This window comes from Electrona antarctica, assembly GCF_951216825.1.
Source record: "Electrona antarctica genome assembly, contig: scaffold_466, whole genome shotgun sequence".
Taxonomy (NCBI): domain Eukaryota; kingdom Metazoa; phylum Chordata; class Actinopteri; order Myctophiformes; family Myctophidae; genus Electrona; species Electrona antarctica.
This window is the reverse complement of record NW_027638172.1, coordinates 6616-22500: the sequence shown is the minus strand read 5'-3', so window position 1 is coordinate 22500 and position 15885 is coordinate 6616. Positions and strand designations below refer to the sequence as shown.

Genomic DNA, 15885 nt, shown 5'->3' with positions numbered 1-15885 from the left:
AGTCTCCCACCCGTCCACCTCGGCTGCCGGACTAAGATATCCCGATACTGTATCGGTATCGAAAAAGTATCGGCCACAGGCGGCTCCAGACCCACAGGAGCCGCCCCGCATCCGAAACGGTTGAGAAATGACAGAGTTACCGTGTGGGGGTCCCTCTACTGTACCCTCTACTGTACTGTACTGTACTATACTGTACTGTACTGGCACACCCAAAATCCCCATATATACAGTTCAGTCAGACAACTCACGAATAGATTTTCCAATATTTATTACAGAATGAGTAATGAGTGTGCATATGATATTTGACTTGGCGTTCGGCTCTGCTGGATTTCTCCCTGCTCGGCAAGATTAAGCAACAACATAAAACATTAAGAGCAGGGAGATATATATACAATTGACCCCACCCTCTCCTTCCAGCCCCATGTCAACCAGATCACCAAAACTGCCTTTTTTCACCTCCGCAACATCGCCCGCCTTCGTCCCATGCTATCCCACACTGCCGCTGAGACACTCATTTATCACATCCAGACTCGACTACTGCAATAGCCTCCTGTACGGCGTCACCACCAAGGTTCTCAAAAAACTACAGTATGTGCAAAACTCTGCCGCCCGCCTGCTCACCAGAACCCGATCTAGGGACCACATCACACCTGTCCTCCGTGAACTGCACTGGCTCCCAGTCAAATTCAGAATTGACTTCAAACTACTCACCACCACCTACAAAGCCCTCAACAACCAGGCCCCCCTCTACCTCTCTGAACTCATACAACGTCATGCCGTGAGGGACTTGCACACACTTATACAACCACATAGTAATGCAGCATGTTAACCCCTTGAGTATAGTATGTGCCTTTGAGCATGGCATGAACCCCCTCGAGTATGTCTGACTGAACTAACTCCTTTGAGCATGGCATGAACCCCCTCGAGTATGTCTGACTGAACTAACTCCTTTGAGCATGGCATGAACCCCCTCGAGTATGTCTGACTGAACTAACTCCTTTGAGCATGGCATGAACCCCCTCGAGTATGTCTGACTGAACTAACTCCTTTGAGCATGGCATGAACCCCCTAGAGTATGTCTGACTGAACTAACTCCGCAAGCTACGTCTCATTTAATACGTGTGTGTGTGTTAGGTTGCGCACAGGTGGTGAAAAACAACCATGCTGTTTTCGTGCTCAGACCCAGCCACCCACACACATAGCTCCGTAAGGGAGTGGTTGCACCACTCAAATGATGGAAATAAGTGAATTAGCACAACACCCCAATGCCCCATTCAATTCAATGCAATTCATTGAGGGCTTATATTAGGGGAAATAGCCAATAATGTGCTTTTGCACAAAATAACACATGGACCTCTTTGGTGGCGACGTAACAACTACAAATAAAGGTAAAGCCTTCTAGTTGGAATTCTCCTTAATAAATACAATTACATGTGAGTACATTACCTGCATGGACACGACCTGGACATGAACGCTTTGAGGCTGCGAGAAGAGCTGAGGGTCGGCGGCACGCACGGTGAACTGGTCCCTTCTGGAAGAACAACGCACGCACGTACACGCACACGCACACGCATTTTAAAAGTTAAAGAAAACCACAATGATAGAAATAAAGACAGGTTACATAAAGATTGTCTGAAAAAATGCAGACGGGGAGAAGAGCCTCTCCCCTCCCCTCCCCTCCCCTCCCCTCGTCATATTATCATGATGTCCATGATATCATGATAATATGACTACACTATCATATCATGGACATCATGATAATATGACTACACTATCATATCATGGACATCATGATAATATGACTACACTATCATATCATGGACATCATGATAATATGACTACACTATCATATCATGGACATCATGATAATATGACTACACTATCATATCATGGACATCATGATAATATGACTACACTATCATATCATGGACATCATGATAATATGACTACACTATCATATCATGGACATCATGATAATATGACTACACTATCATATCATGGACATCATGATAATATGACTACACTATCATATCATGGACATCATGATAATATGACTACACTATCATATCATGGACATCATAATAATATGACTACACTATCATATCAGGGACATCATAATAATATGACTACACTATCATATCATGGACATCATGATAATATGACTACACTATCATATCATGGACATCATGATAATATGACTACACTATCATATCATGGACATCATGATAATATGACTACACTATCATATCATGGACATCATGATAATATGACTACACTATCATATCATGGACATCATGATAATATGACTACACTATCATATCATGGACATCATGATAATATGACTACACTATCATATCATGGGCATCATGATAATATGACTACACTATCATATCATGGACATCATGATAATATGACTACACTATCATATCATGGACATCATAATAATATGACTACACTATCATATCATGGAAATCATGATAATATGACTACACTATCACATCATGGACATCATGATAATATGACTACACTATCATATCATGGACATCATGATAATATGACTACACTATCATATCATGGAAATCATGATAATATGACTACACTATCACATCATGGACATCATGATAATATGACTACACTATCATATCATGGACATCATGATAATATGACTACACTATCATATCATGGACATCATGATAATATGACTACACTATCATATCATGGGCATCATGATAATATGACTACACTATCATATCATGGACATCATGATAATATGACTACACTATCATATCAGGGACATCATGATAATATGACTACACTATCATATCAGGGACATCATGATAATATGACTACACTATCATATCAGGGACATCATGATAATATGACTACACTATCACATCATGGACATCATGATAATATGACTACACTATCATATCATGGACATCATGATAATATGACTACACTATCATATCATGGACATCATGATAATATGACTACACTATCATATCATGGACATCATAATAATATGACTACACTATCATATCATGGACATCATGATAATATGACTACACTATCATATCATGGACATCATAATAATATGACTACACTATCATATCATGGACATCATGATAATATGACTACACTATCATATCATGGACATCATAATAATATGACTACACTATCATATCATGGACATCATAATAATATGACTACACTATCATATCATGGAAATCATGATAATATGACTACACTATCACATCATGGACATCATGATAATATGACTACACTATCATATCATGGACATCATGATAATATGACTACACTATCATATCAGGGACATCATGATAATATGACTACACTATCATATCATGGACATCATACTAATATGACTACACTATCATATCATGGACATCGTGATAATATGACTACACTATCATATCATGGACATCATGATAATATGACTACACTATCATATCATGGACATCATGATAATATGACTACACTATCATATCATGGACATCATGATAATATGACTACACTATCATATCATGGACATCATGATAATATGACTACACTATCATATCATGGACATCATAATAATATGACTACACTATCATATCATGGACATCATGATAATATGACTACACTATCATATCATGGGCATCATGATAATATGACTACACTATCATATCATGGACATCATAATAATATGACTACACTATCATATCATGGACATCATAATAATATGACTACACTATCATATCATGGAAATCATGATAATATGACTACACTATCACATCATGGACATCATGATAATATGACTACACTATCATATCATGGACATCATGATAATATGACTACACTATCATATCATGGACATCATGATAATATGACTACACTATCATATCATGGACATCATACTAATATGACTACACTATCATATCATGGACATCGTGATAATATGACTACACTATCATATCATGGACATCATGATAATATGACTACACTATCATATCATGGACATCATGATAATATGACTACACTATCACATCATGGACATCATGATAATATGACTACACTATCATATCATGGACATCATGATAATATGACTACACTATCATATCATGGACATCATGATAATATGACTACACTATCATATCATGGACATCATACTAATATGACTACACTATCATATCATGGACATCGTGATAATATGACTACACTATCATATCATGGACATCATGATAATATGACTACACTATCATATCATGGACATCATGATAATATGACTACACTATCATATCATGGACATCATGATAATATGACTACACTATCATATCATGGACATCATGATAATATGACTACACTATCATATCATGGACATCATGATAATATGACTACACTATCATATCATGGACATCATAATAATATGACTACACTATCATATCATGGGCATCATGATAATATGACTACACTATCATATCATGGACATCATGATAATATGACTACACTATCATATCATGGACATCATGATAATATGACTACACTATCATATCATGGACATCATGATAATATGACTACACTATCATATCATGGACATCATGATAATATGACTACACTATCACATCATGGGCATCATGATAATATGACGAGGGGAGGGGAGGGGAGAGGCTCTTCTCCCCGTCTGCATTTTTACTATCATATTATGATAGTGTAGTCATATTATTATGATGTCCATGCAGAGGACAGTGACAGTCGGCCACATACAGTAGCTCACAGACAGAGTATCTCGTGCCCACTATGAAACTCTCTGACACCTCTTAATGGCTCCTATAAAAAACAATAAAACATCAATTTGCCGACAACAAAAAGTGAAATACGTTGTGCGTTTTGTGGGCTGGGCCTGCATGCTGGGGGACAGCAACGCCACATTGAAGAGACAAAGGGTACATTACGCTATTATTTCCAAAACAAAACAGAATAGTAGCCGAGCAAAAATCACTCCATGCTCGGGCTCTGAAATATTTAAAAAGAAATATATGAATATTTACTTGAATTCATTGAATTCATTGAATTCATTGTGGAGGAGCACTTTTTAACGAGCTGAAGAGAAACGAGGAAGACTTTTGATTCTGGCGTGCGTGCGTGCGTGCGTGCGTGCGTGCGTGCGTGCGTGCGTGCGTGCGTGCGTGCGTGCGTGCGTGCAACTTTAATAGGGAGACAAAGTTTTGGTATAATGACCGAAACACTGTTTTCTCTATAAAACATCTTCCTGCATTTTGAAGACATCAAAAAACAGACCTTTTATAAAATTGCCACAGCAAATTAATTGCTCTGCACGTTTTTTTGCTGCAAGTTTCCAGTTAGTGGCAGTGATGGAAAAAGTAGGCTACTCACAATAAGCTTGTAGATCGGCTATGTGAGCTTGTAGAGCTTGTAGATCGGCTATGTGAGCTAGTAGATCGGCTATGTGAGCTAGTAGATCGGCTATGTGAGCTGGTAGATCGGCTATGTGAGCTGGTAGATCGGCTATGTGAGCTGGTAGATCGGCTATGTGAGCTTGTAGATCGGCTATGTGAGCTAGTAGATCGGCTATGTGAGCTAGTAGATCGGCTATGTGAGCTTGTAGATCGGCTATGTGAGCTTGTAGATCGGCTATGTGAGCTAGTAGATCGGCTATGTGAGCTTGTAGATCGGCTATGTGAGCTTGTAGATCGGCTATGTGAGCTAGTAGATCGGCTATGTGAGCTAGTAGATCGGCTATGTGAGCTTGTAGATCGGCTATGTGAGCTTGTAGATCGGCTATGTGAGCTTGTAGATCGGCTATGTGAGCTTGTAGATCGGCTATGTGAGCTAGTAGATCGGCTATGTGAGCTAGTAGATCGGCTATGTGAGCTGGTAGATCGGCTATGTGAGCTAGTAGATCGGCTATGTGAGCTGGTAGATCGGCTATGTGAGCTTGTAGATCGGCTATGTGAGCTAGTAGATCGGCTATGTGAGCTAGTAGATCGGCTATGTGAGCTTGTAGATCGGCTATGTGAGCTTGTAGATCGGCTATGTGAGCTGGTAGATCGGCTATGTGAGCTTGTAGATCGGCTATGTGAGCTTGTAGATCGGCTATGTGAGCTGGTAGATCGGCTATGTGAGCTTGTAGATCGGCTATGTGAGCTGGTAGATCGGCTATGTGAGCTGGTAGATCGGCTATGTGAGCTTGTAGATCGGCTATGTGAGCTTGTAGATCGGCTATGTGAGCTGGTAGATCGGCTATGTGAGCTTGTAGATCGGCTATGTGAGCTTGTAGATCGGCTATGTGAGCTGGTAGATCGGCTATGTGAGCTTGTAGATCGGCTATGTGAGCTGGTAGATCGGCTATGTGAGCTGGTAGATCGGCTATGTGAGCTGGTAGATCGGCTATGTGAGCTTGTAGATCGGCTATGTGAGCTGGTAGATCGGCTATGTGAGCTGGTAGATCGGCTATGTGAGCTGGTAGATCGGCTATGTGAGCTGGTAGATCGGCTATGTGAGCTGGTAGATCGGCTATGTGAGCTGGTAGATCGGCTATGTGAGCTGGTAGATCGGCTATGTGAGCTGGTAGATCGGCTATGTGAGCTGGTAGATCGGCTATGTGAGCTTGTAGATCGGCTATGTGAGCTTGTAGATCGGCTATGTGAGCTTGTAGATCGGCTATGTGAGCTTGTAGATCGGCTATGTGAGCTTGTAGATCGGCTATTTTCAAACGGCCGAAATGTACACTTACCCTACCCCCCTTAGATAGCACTTCTTAGACTTATATAGCATTTGAAACAGACTTATAGCATGTCATGTAGACAGCACAATAAGTGCATTGTATGTAGTCATAGCACTTCATAGTATATATGTACAGCATAGTATAGCATATATGTATAGTTTATATGTATAGTGTCATTATATAGATATGTTCTAGTTATAGTTTATATGTATAGTGTCATTATATAGATATGTTCTAGTCACGTTCTTAGCTTACGCATGTTTCGCGATAAATGCATTTTACATATGTGATGTATTCCCATACTTTTTGTTCTTGCTTAATGTAAGTCGCTCTGGATTAAGAGCGTCTGCTAAATGCCTAAATTGTAAATTGTAAAATTGTATACCGTACATACAGCTGGGTCTAATGTAATGATAATCTAAAACAGATAATATAATAATAATGATAATCTAAAACAGCTAATATAATAATAATCAAAATCTACAAACTAACTAAAGTACTGTAACTAAAGTTTTCAAATAATTGTAGTGGAGTAGAAGTAAGTATTAGGGATGTGCCGATGAGACATTTTGGTCGATATCGATATCCGATATAATTAATTGCTGTTATGGCCGATAACCGATATCACCAACGTCGATATGATCTCATTCTGTATTACAATCATTTTGTCCATTCTGAAAAATACATGTAACAGGGTGGCTGCACTGTAACAGGGTGTAACAGGCTGTAACAGGGTGTCTGCACTGCAGGCTGTAACAGGGTGTAACAGGGTGTCTGCACTGCAGGCTGTAACAGGGTGTCTGCAGGCTGTAACAGGGTGTAACAGGTGTAACAGGGTGTCTGCAGGCTGTAACAGGGTGTAACAGGGTGTCTGTAGGCTGTAACAGGGTGTAACAGGGTGTCTGCACTGCAGGCTGTAACAGGGTGTAACAGGCTGTAACAGGGTGTCTGCAGGCTGTAACAGGGTGTAACAGGGTGTCTGCACTGCAGGCTTAGGCAAGTCAGATTTAACTTGAATTCCTTTATAATATTGTGAGCTTGTAGATCTGTTCAAGCTGTTACTTTGGGCTTGTTCATCTCTAAAGACTGACCGATTAATAGGACCGATCAATTAGTCGGTCTGATTGATCCGGTCTGATTGATTAATGTTGTTATCGTTGTCGTTGTTGTTGTAGCAACTTGCTGGCTGCAATGCAATGATATCCCATTGGCTGAGCGGCAAAAATAAATGTGTGGTTGCCTAGAGACGAGGCAGCCAATCAGAAAGATAGGTGACTACGGCATCCAAATGAAATGATCACTACTAACCTGATAGACGATAGACCAGCTGGTTAAAGTCAGAACTGAATTTAAGCACAATGTTGAGTAAATGTACTTAGTGTCTCGTCACCACCAATCAGAGTACATGTACTTAGTGTCTCGTCACCACCAATCAGAGTAAATGTACTTAGTGTCTGGTCACCACCAATCAGAGTAAATGTACTTAGGGTCTCGTCACCACCAATCAGAGTAAATGTACTTAGGGTCTCGTCACCACCAATCAGAGTAAATGTACTTAGGGTCTCGTCACCACCAATCAGAGTAAATGTACTTAGGGTCTCGTCACCACCAATCAGAGTAAATGTACTTAGTGTCTCGTCACCACCAATCAGAGTAAATGTACTTAGTGTCTCGTCACCACCAATCAGAGTAAATGTACTTAGTGTCTCGTCACCACCAATCAGAGTAAATGTACTTAGTGGCTCGTCACCACCAATCAGAGTAAATGTACTTAGTGTCTCGTCACCACCAATCAGAGTAAATGTACTTAGTGTCTCGTCACCACCAATCAGAGTAAATGTACTTAGTGTCTCGTCACCACCAATCAGAGTAAATGTACTTAGTGTCTCGTCACCACCAATCAGAGTAAATGTACTTAGTGGCTCGTCACCACCAATCAGAGTAAATGTACTTAGTGTCTCGTCACCACCAATCAGAGTAAATGTACTTAGTGTCTCGTCACCACCAATCAGAGTAAATGTACTTAGTGTCTCGTCACCACCAATCAGAGTAAATGTACTTAGTGTCTCGTCACCACCAATCAGAGTAAATGTACTTAGTGTCTCGTCACCACCAATCAGAGTAAATGTACTTAGTGTCTCGTCACCACCAATCAGAGTAAATGTACTTAGTGGCTCGTCACCACCAATCAGTCTCACCTGGCTTTGCCCTTGAGGTGTCTGTAGAGGACGCGGCCGCTCCTCAACTCCTCCCAGGAGAAGGTGTCATCGGCGGCCAGCTCCTTCTCTCCTCCTCCTCCTCCTCCCGTGAGGCGCAGCACCAGGTGTCCGTTTTGGGGAGCCTCCACCAGCTGCACCACCAGGCGCTCGGGGGGGCTGTCGGGGTCCGCCAGCCTCAGGACAGCGCGAAGCGGGGCCGAGGCGGGGCCGCCCGGCGGGGGGACGCCGCCCAGCGGGACCAGGAGAGAGCCGTTGACCAGCAGCACTGGAGGATGGACGTTCACTGAGGTGGGAAAAGGAACAGGATTGAGGAGCTGCAGAGCAGACGGACATTCTGCACTAATTGAGCAGCAGAGGGACATTCTGCCTAATTGAGGAGCAGACGGACATTCTGCACTAATTGAGGAGCAGAGGGACATTCTGCCTAATTGAGGAGCAGAGGGACATTCTGCCTAATTGAGCAGCAGAGGGACATTCTGCACTAATTGAGCAGCAGAGGGACATTCTGCCTAATTGAGCAGCAGAGGGACATTCTGCCTAATTGAGGAGCAGAGGGACATTCTGCACTAATTGAGCAGCAGAGGGACATTCTTAACTAATTGAGGAGCAGAGGGACATTCTGCACTAATTGAGGAGCAGAGGGACATTCTGCCTAATTGAGGAGCAGAGGGACATTCTGCACTAATTGAGCAGCAGAGGGACATTCTGCACTAATTGAGCAGCAGCAGAGGGACATTCTGCACTAATTGAGGAGCAGAGGGACATTCTGCACTAATTGAGCAGCAGCAGAGGGACATTCTGCACTAATTGAGCAGCAGAGGGACATTCTGCCTAATTGAGGAGCAGAGGGACATTCTGCACTAATTGAGCAGCAGAGGGACATTCTGCACTAATTTAGGAGCAGAGGGACATTCTGCCTAATTGAGCAGCAGAGGGACATTCTGCCTAATTGAGGAGCAGAGGGACATTCTGCACTAATTGAGCAGCAGAGGGACATTCTGCACTAATTGAGGAGCAGAGGGACATTCTGCACTAATTGAGGAGCAGAGGGACATTCTGCCTAATTGAGGAGCAGAGGGACATTCTGCACTAATTGAGGAGCAGAGGGACATTCTGCCTAATTGAGGAGCAGAGGGACATTCTGAACTAATTGAGCAGCAGAGGGACATTCTACCTAATTGAGGAGCAGAGGGACATTCTGCACTAATTGAGCAGCAGAGGGACATTCTGCACTAATTGAGGAGCAGAGGGACATTCTGCCTAATTGAGGAGCAGAGGGACATTCTGCACTAATTGAGGAGCAGAGGGACATTCTGAACTAATTGAGCAGCAGAGGGACATTCTGCACTAATTGAGCAGCAGAGGGACATTCTGCACTAATTGAGGAGCAGAGGGACATTCTGCACTAATTGAGGAGCAGAGGGACATGCTGCACTAATTGAGCAGCAGAGGGACATTCTGCACTAATTGAGGAGCAGAGGGACATTCTGCACTAATTGAGGAGCAGAGGGACATTCTGAACTAATTGAGCAGCAGAGGGACATTCTGCACTAATTGAGGAGCAGAGGGACATTCTGAACTAATTGAGCAGCAGAGGGACATTCTGCACTAATTGAGCAGCAGAGGGACATTCTGCACTAATTGAGCAGCAGAGGGACATTCTGAACTAATTGAGCAGCAGAGGGACATTCTGCACTAATTGAGGAGCAGAGGGACATTCTGCCTAATTGAGGAGCAGAGGGACATTCTGCACTAATTGAGCAGCAGAGGGACATTCTGCACTAATTGAGGAGCAGAGGGACATTCTGCACTAATTGAGCAGCAGAGGGACATTCTGCCTAATTGAGGAGCAGAGGGACATTCTGAACTAATTGAGGAGCAGAGGGACATTCTGCACTAATTGAGGAGCAGAGGGACATTCTGCCTAATTGAGGAGCAGAGGGACATTCTGAACTAATTGAGGAGCAGAGGGACATTCTGCACTAATTGAGGAGCAGAGGGACATTCTGCACTAATTGAGGAGCAGAGGGACATTCTGCACTAATTGAGGAGCAGAGGGACATTCTGCACTAAGTCGTCTAAAATAAATTTTTGCACAGATGTATAGCCGCTCTCTAGGGGCTCAGAGGATTTTACAAGGACACTCTAGGGCTTTTACAAGGACACTTTAGGGTTCATAGTCTTTACAAGGACACTCTAGGGATTTTACAAGGACACTAACTCTGGGGGAGGGGTTAGGGTCCCAACCTTAGACACTAACTCTGGGGAAGGGGTTAGGGTTCCAGATGGGGTTAGAGAGAGTGGATGTGAGAGCTGTGTGTGTGCAACTCTGTCTCGCACGCACGCACGCACGCACGCACGTGCACACACACACACACACACACACACACACACACACACACACACACACACACACACACACACACACACACACACACACACACACACACACACACACACACACACACACACACACACACACACACACACACACACACACACACACGCAGCAGAGAGGAGTGCAATAGGATTAGACGACAGGGTCTCGGCGTGACATTTTAGAAGTCACCTTAATTAACTGCACCTTTTAATGTTCACATTTCTCTGAATTATGCTAACGAGCTTTCAGCCAAGACAGCCAATCAGAACAACCTGTGAATTATGCTAACGAGCTTTCAGCCAAGACAGCCAATCAGAACAACCTGTGAATTATGCTAACGACAACCTGTGTGAACTCGTCAGAAGGATGTGAGTTAAAAATGTTTACTTTAAAAATGTATCATTCAGAGACTTTCACATGATGATCTTCACATGATTCTTTTTTCAAAAGAAATAGCGGATCTACAAGCACTTCGTGCCACGCTACGAGCTTGTAGACAGATCTGCTATTTTTGAATAGTCTAAAATAATGGGTAAAGTGTCTCAAATGGAAAATGACGCAGACGCCTTCCCAGCAGTGGCGTGCACAGACATTTAGAGAGGCAGGACAGGGGCGTGCACAGACATTTAGAGGGACAGGACAGGGGCGTGCACAGACATTTAGAGGGGAGGGGACAGGGGCGTGCACAGACATTTAGAGGGACAGGACAGGGGCGTGCACAGACATTTAGAGGGACAGGACAGGGGCGTGCACAGACATTTAGAGAGGCAGGACAGGGGCGGGCACATACATTTAGAGGGGAGGGGACAGGGGCGTGCACAGACATTTAGAGGGACAGGACAGGGGCGTGCACAGACATTTAGAGGGACAGGACAGGGGCGTGCACAGACATTTAGAGGGGAGGGGACAGGGGCGTGCACATACATTTAGAGGGGAGGGGACAGGGGCGTGCACAGACATTTAGAGAGGCAGGACAGGGGCGTGCACAGACATTTAGAGGGGAGGGGACAGGGGCGTGCACATACATTTAGAGGGGAGGGGACAGGGGCGTGCACATACATTTAGAGGGGAGGGGACAGGGGCGTGCACAGACATTTAGAGGGACAGGACAGGGGCGTGCACAGACATTTAGAGGGGCAGGACAGGGGCGTGCACAGACATTTAGAGGGGAGGGGACAGGGGCGTGCACAGACATTTAGAGAGGCAGGACAGGGGCGTGCACAGACATTTAGAGGGGCAGGTGCTCAATTGAAAAAAAGGGCACCTTGTGCAGCGCGTGGAACCGGCCGGTTGCCTTAATAGTGTGAGATTTATTGATTTTGGGGCATAAATAATGTAATGTTTTAGTGTTAGTCTAGTTTTAGTCGACTAAATATCATACGATTTTAGTCGACTAAATCTACAGTTGATTTAGTCGAACAAAATGTATTTTGGCAGGCCTTGATGCCGCCGTAATGATTGATTTTTTTCACTTGCTGAAAATAGCCGATCTACAAGCTCACAACAAAAATTACTTATATATAAATACTGGATCTCTTGTCCACCAGTCCCTTCCTAACATTTTAGTCTAGTTTTTTGTATCTGTTGACGAAATTGTCAATACATTTAGTCTTAGTTTTAGTCGTCATAGCTTAGTTTTCATTTCGTTTTCGTCAGTGAAACACTTTTCGTCTCAGTTTTAGTCGACGAGATCAATGCTTAATTTCCCATAGTCTGTGGGTTCAGTGCGTACGGAGGTGAGCCTCTCTTACCGTCACACGTCCTGGTGTTGAGGTTGCCATAGTAACCGTGTCCACAGTCGGGGGTGCAGTAGCCCTCCATCAGGAAGGTGGTCTGGCGGCAGACGGTGCATCGACCAATGGCCTCGCAGCGCACACAGTCCGGGGAACACGCTGTGGAGAACGTTATAGGGGCTGAAAGTACCTACAAAAAGGGCACTTTTGAACAAAAGAATATCGAAAACAGCTACTTCAGCTGCTGAAGAAGAGGCATACCGCGTACGACAAATTATTTCAACGCAAAATTAGGCGTTGTAAAGTTCATGAGAGTTTGAAAAGAGGCAATCCTCTCCTGCTGCTGGCATGGAAAAGGAAAGGAGAGGGCAGGATTGAGGTGTCCAGGTGTGGGTGGAGGTGTGTGCTACCTGTGCAGGTGTGGGCGGAGGTGTGTGCTACCTGTGCAGGTGTGGGAGGAGGTGTGTTTTACCTGTGCAGGTGTAGGAGGAGGTGTGTTTTACCTGTACAGGTGTAGGAGGAGGTGTGTTTTACCTGTACAGGTGTAGGAGGTGTGTTTTACCTGTGCAGGTGTGGGAGGAGGTGTCCATGAAGTGGTTCCGGCCACATTCCAGCACACACTGGCCCCGCAGCGTGATGTAGGGTGGCTGGCAGCGCCCGCACTGCCCGGGCCCGGCGCACTGCGCACAGTGGTCATCACAGCCTGGGGGGGAGAAAACAGCACTCAAATGGTTTACTCCTACTACGTCGAAATTGTAAACGATCCCTGTGGGCTCCCCCAGAGTCAGTGTCCCTGTGGGCTCCCCCAGAGTCAGTGTCCCTGTGGGCTCCCCCAGAGTCAGTGTCCCTGTGGGCTCCCCCAGAGTTAGTGTCCCTGTGGGCTCCCCCAGAGTTAGTGTCCCTGTGGGCTCCCCCAGAGTTAGTGCTCCCCCAGAGTCAGTGTCCCTGTGGGCTCCCCCAGAGTCAGTGTCCCTGTGGGCTCCCCCAGAGTCAGTGTCCCTGTGGGCTCCCCCAGAGTTAGTGTCCCTGTGGGCTCCCCCAGAGTTAGTGTCCCTGTGGGCTCCCCCAGAGTTAGTGCTCCCCCAGAGTCAGTGTCCCTGTGGGCTCCCCCAGAGTCAGTGTCCCTGTGGGCTCCCCCAGAGTCAGTGTCCCTGTGGGCTCCCCCAGAGTCAGTGTCCCTGTGGGCTCCCCAGAGTCAGTGTCCCTGTGGGCTCCCCCAGAGTCAGTGTCCCTGTGGGCTCCCCCAGAGTCAGTGTCCCTGTGGGCTCCCCCAGAGTTAGTGCTCCCCCAGAGTTAGTGTCCCTGTCGGCTTAGCCTGGCTAATAAGCCAGACCGAATCGGCCGTTGGCAAAAAAAAATTGCCTGCCGGCGGATTATGGTCTGGAGAGGCTCAATTGTACGCCCATTTCCTACACCAGAGAACTGGTGTGGCCAATCGGGACACGGTATGCAATATGGGCGGGCTTTGGTACATTGACGTTCAATGCTTGAGAACTTTGACTGACAGTAGCTCTAACCAATTGCGTCAAAGAGAAAATGTTTGAACCCGCCCCCCGGGAAACAAGATCCATACACAGCATCTCCAGACTAAAATACCACATGACACGTTAGTGTCGAAGTGTCCTTGAACAAGACACTGAACCCCTAATTGCTCCCGATGTGCTGGTTGGTGCCTTGCATGGTTTCCTCCACCATCAGTGTATGATTGCGTGTGTGAATGGGTGAATGTAATGCACAATATATGTATCCAAGGCGCTATATAAAATCACACCCGTGTGAACTGAGTGGTGCAACTCCCCCCCTTCCACCTCTCTCTCTCTCTCTCTCTCTCTCTCTCTCTCTCTCTCTCTCTCTCTCTCTCTCTCTCTCTCTCTCTCTCTCTCTCTCTCTCTCTCTCTCTCTCTCTCTCTCTCTCTCTCTCTCTCTCTCTCTCTCTCTCTCTCTCTCTCTCTCTCTCTCTCTCTCTCTCTCTCTCTCTCTCTCTCTCTCTCTCTCTCTCTCTCTCTCTCTCTCTCTCTCTCTCTCTCTCTCTGCACGACAGCGCCCCTACTGGTACTCATGAGTCACACATGAGTCACACACATAGGTTAACACGGACATTGCTGTTCCTTGGAGTGGTTGCACCACTCAAAAATGCACCATATATATAAAAATGCACAATTTAAAAACTAGACCTGTCCGTGCCCGTCGCAGTCGGCCACCGGCCTACTAGACCTGTCCGTGGCAGACCCTGGCCCAGGTGAAAGGAGTTGGCCTCATAAGGCCCACTGGCAGACCCTGGCCCAGGTGAAAGGAGTTGGCCTCATAAGGCCCACTGGCAGAGCCTGGCCCGGGTGAAAGGAGTTCTGGCCCAGGTGCGTGCGTGCGTGCGTGCGTGCGTGCGTGCGTGCGTGCGTGTGTGGTACTGACTGAAGCATCGGTCCAGGTCCTGGTAGGACCCAGGGGAACAGGTCTGGGTACAGACTCCATCCTGTAGAACCAGACCCTCCATGCACTGCAGACAGTCGCTGTGCAGAGGACCGCGGCACGAGTTACAGCTCCAGTCACACTCTGGGGGGGGGGGGGAGAGGGGGGGGGGAGGACACACAGCATGCATGACTAATGAGATAATGGCTTCTTTTTTTCTTTTTTTTCTTGGTGCATATTCTCATTTCTCAATGAGTTACATTGGTGTGGTTCAACTTTTTACAGTGTTGTCCCAAAGAGTTGCAACTGGTGTGGTTTGGGCTTAAGATAACATTTCATCTAGACATTAGCCCTCTGTAGTGTACATGTAGACATAGCCCTCTGTAGTGTACATGTAGACAT

At 45.2% G+C, this 15885-nt stretch overlaps 1 protein-coding gene across 1 annotated transcript in view; it reads right to left on the bottom strand.

Annotated features, from left to right (window-relative positions):
• The window catches only part of LOC306918330 (extracellular matrix organizing protein FRAS1-like), a gene marked incomplete at both ends in the record, with an annotated part of 85094 nt that extends 69467 nt beyond the window's left edge, over positions 1–15627 (bottom strand). Inside the window, 5 exons of the mRNA XM_079531217.1 lie at positions 1447–1531; positions 8944–9247; positions 13096–13236; positions 13640–13780; positions 15487–15627. Of these exons, the coding sequence (XP_079387343.1) occupies positions 1447–1531; positions 8944–9247; positions 13096–13236; positions 13640–13780; positions 15487–15627 (812 nt within the window). The remainder of the gene's footprint in view (positions 1–1446; positions 1532–8943; positions 9248–13095; positions 13237–13639; positions 13781–15486) is intronic.
• Between the last annotated feature and the right edge of the window lie 258 nt (positions 15628–15885).